At 43.9% G+C, this 3226-nt stretch overlaps 1 protein-coding gene across 1 annotated transcript; it reads left to right on the forward strand.

Moving 5' to 3' along the window:
- The first annotated feature begins 2135 nt into the window (after positions 1-2135).
- LOC114466480 (transcription factor HES-5-like) lies at positions 2136-3074 on the forward strand. The gene is made up of 2 exons (XM_028451947.1): positions 2136-2242; positions 2357-3074. Exons 1-2 carry the CDS (start codon positions 2180-2182, stop codon positions 2771-2773), a joined length of 480 nt encoding a protein of 159 aa, XP_028307748.1. The 5' UTR covers positions 2136-2179; the 3' UTR covers positions 2774-3074.
- Positions 3075-3226: the final 152 nt, after the last annotated feature.

Below are 3226 nucleotides of genomic sequence, written 5' to 3' on the forward strand. Positions count from 1 at the left end.
AAACAGAGGAAGCTCTGAAGGCGACTCCTGATTCTTCTTCTGGCCTTTGCTGTTGGCTCTCCATCTGCAGCGTACGGTTCCATTGGAGTGAAACGGAGAATTGTACCCACATGTTCTTCATGCCACACTGTGCCCTCTTTCGCCGTCTCTGTGGGCTCACTCTCCAACCGAGCTCTCTTTTCCAGATGAGGAGCAGTCTCGTCATCTGCAATGTGAACAAATTCAAATTATTCTTTTCTTCGGTTTTAAATAAAAATAAAGTCAGGAAATGAAAATAGGATGTTTGGGAAATCTAACCTGAAGACAGCTCAGAGTCCGAATCCGAATTTGGCTGAAGGTTTATGTCCTCCCCATCTGAGTCACAAGGGTTTGCCTTGTTCAGGATCAATTCCAACGCTTCTTGAGTGGTAAACCTTCTCTGCATTTTGAGTAGAATAAGTGTGGAGTGTCAGCAGGTGGAAGCAGCCAGCTATTTATTCCCCACAGCACAAAAGGCTGCATGACAACATGGTATTCCAGGGGTGTCCAATTCCGGTCCTCGAGGGCCACTAATCAGCACACCTTATTCAAATGATCATCCAGCTCTGCAGAAGCCTGATAATCATTTGAATCAGGTGTGTTGGAAGAGGTGACTCTGTTTCTTTCAATGTTTGTAGTCTGTGTTTGTTCTCCCCCAGCATCAAGCAGAACGAGTTAATAAACGGGGCATTGTGACTTTAGCTTCCAGGGCACTTCCCCCTAACATTCCAGACTTCCATTGTTAGAGTCAGGCTCTCCCCCCTGCTGATTTCTCAGGTGATTCATTTACAAATGAATAGATGCAAATTGTAGCCATCAGAGTCGTCAGTTTGGTCCTAGAGTTCATTTGACCCTGCTCTGGGACTTCTGGGGGGATATAGAAATCCCTGGGACTTCTAGTGTTAATTCCTCTTTAAATCAGAATAAAAGTTAAACTTACCTTGTAAATACTTAATTTCTAATGCAAATGTAATTCCAAATTGAACTTAAATCCAAAATAGGTGGCTGGTTTATTCTGATTTTAATTCTGATTTAAATAATTCTATAACTAACTCTAACTGTCCTTACTTGGAGTGGGGTCACCTGCATTGGCTCTTGCTTGCCATTGCTGCACTTGCCGATCAACCAATAGGTGAAAAGTTCAGCTAGTTTGGGCAACTCCCTCATCTGTATGACATTTCATGGTGCGTGCATAAATAAAATAATAAATAAATAATATTTGTGGCACAAATTTGGGTATTAAGTTATTAATTTATATCTTTATGGCATATATATTCAGGTATTGAATTATTTATTTATTCATGGCATATATCTGTAGGTATTTATTATTTATTTATTTTTGATTATGGCAGAGTTGGTACTCCATAACAAAGGAGCTAACCTCTACTCCACAGAGCTGGTTCATGATCTGCACATTGACAATGTCAGGCATGAGGCTCTGTCAGATCCTTGTGAGCAGTTGAATATACTTTTGTACATCCTTGCTGCTTTTGTGTACGTGTTTTTTTCCATTTTTTGATTTAATATATTTATTTATTAAGAGCAATAGGGAATCAGGTTTGTACTTCAATTTCATTCTGTAAATGAAATTAAAATCCTTGAATCCTTTGGTTCTGTGAACAGCTCCTCTTTTCTCTACATCTTTTTGTGTCCCAACTGTTGCACTGAAGGCGTTTTTTCATGCTAGTGGAAGTGTGTTTTCTGGCCCCTCTGTGACACCCACGTGTGGCTGACAGAGGCACGTTGTCTTTCATTTTGGGGTGGAGATGAAATAAGAGATCGGCGTGCTTCCCTCTGGGGTCACTACTTTCCCATATCAGTGCAAGCACAGGGTCATTCTTCAGCTACCCACACTCCCACCCGCTCCCCCCTGGCCCTCTCCACCTCAGGCTCTTTCTCTAGCAGTCTATTCCTCCACCTGTTCCCCGGAGACACAGTCATTGTCTCTGTAGCTTTAAACACTTCATTGAGCATGTGGCAGCCCTGCCTTTCTCAAAGTCCTTCCCAGTTCTCCCATTGGTCAGGGAACTGTGAGAAACTACAACAAGCCTTAGACTCACACATTCATATGGAGATTTGCGTGTATAAATACAGGGCAGATCCAGAGGAGAGATCACATCACATTGAACTGGCTCTTCAGAACCAACAGGGAGGATCTGCCATGGCACCCAGTGTTTTTGGACAAACATGTTTTACCAAGGAACACCTGACTACTGCTCACAAGGTAATTATTTATGGACAATATTCACTTCTAGAAATTCACAAAATGTCTGCTTAAGTAGTTGTTGTGAAAATATGTATATAATGTATGTTGACAAGTTTTTCTTTGTTTTTCCAGCTACGAAAGCCATTGGTTGAAAAACTGCGCAGAGACCGCATTAACACAAGCATTGAGCAGCTGAAATCCTTGCTGGGACCCGAGTTCCTCAGGCAGCAGCCCGACTCCAAGCAGGAGAAGGCTGATATCCTGGAGATGGCTGTGGCCTATCTGAAAGGCTGGCAGCAGCTGCAGACCAGTTTAACTCCTAACCCAATGACCACCAGCGATGGCTACGCCCACTGTGTGCAGGAGGCAGTGAGCTTCCTGTCCCACTGTGAAGTCCGGAATCAGGCCCATAAGCTGCTTCTCAGCTACTTCCAGGGCATGCAGGAGTCCAACACCCACAGCCCTTCCCCTCCTGGCTCTCCAGTCTGTCAGATCAGCTCCAGCAAAGGTGTGAGCCAGGCCAGTTGTGCTCTGTGGAGACCCTGGTAGGAGGATGGAGACAGATTCACCTAGAGGCTCAAACAGACATCCACAGAGTGGACTCCTGGTGGACTGTCCGCAATCCTCAGAGTACATACTTGATCGCATCGCTGCGTAGTAGTTTCCGGTAAAATCATAGATTTCCCACAATCCTTACTACTACTCTGTAGTCTTTGTACTCCTTTTGGGATGTATTTTAAAGGTGTCTGTACTTTTGTAGCTTGTCTGCCAGTCTCTCCTCTAAGCTCATCTTCATCTCTCCTGCTGTGTTTCACCAGGCAGGTGAAATGCAGTTCGGTGTTACATTTAATGCAGGTCGATACAATGCCGTGCAGTGTTTTATGTGTCACCAGGTACACTCAATTACACTTAATTATCGCGGCTGTCCGCCTGAGTATGTTTGAATCTTGAAACTAAGCCTATGTCTGATGTCTCCTCCCTTTTGCTTTTGTCGGAGATCCA

The sequence above is a fragment of the Gouania willdenowi genome, chromosome 7 (assembly GCF_900634775.1).
Source record: "Gouania willdenowi chromosome 7, fGouWil2.1, whole genome shotgun sequence".
Classification (NCBI taxonomy): domain Eukaryota; kingdom Metazoa; phylum Chordata; class Actinopteri; order Blenniiformes; family Gobiesocidae; genus Gouania; species Gouania willdenowi.

What these genes read in the sequence shown, in the direction of transcription:
- LOC114466480 (XM_028451947.1), top strand. Translation starts at nt 2,180, where the DNA reads ATGGCACCCAGTGTTTTTGGACAAACATGTTTTACCAAGGAACACCTG. An exon ending in ACCTGACTACTGCTCACAAG is followed by an intron (nt 2,243 to 2,356) that starts GTAATTATTTAT and finishes TTGTTTTTCCAG; the next exon opens with CTACGAAAGCCATTGGTTGA.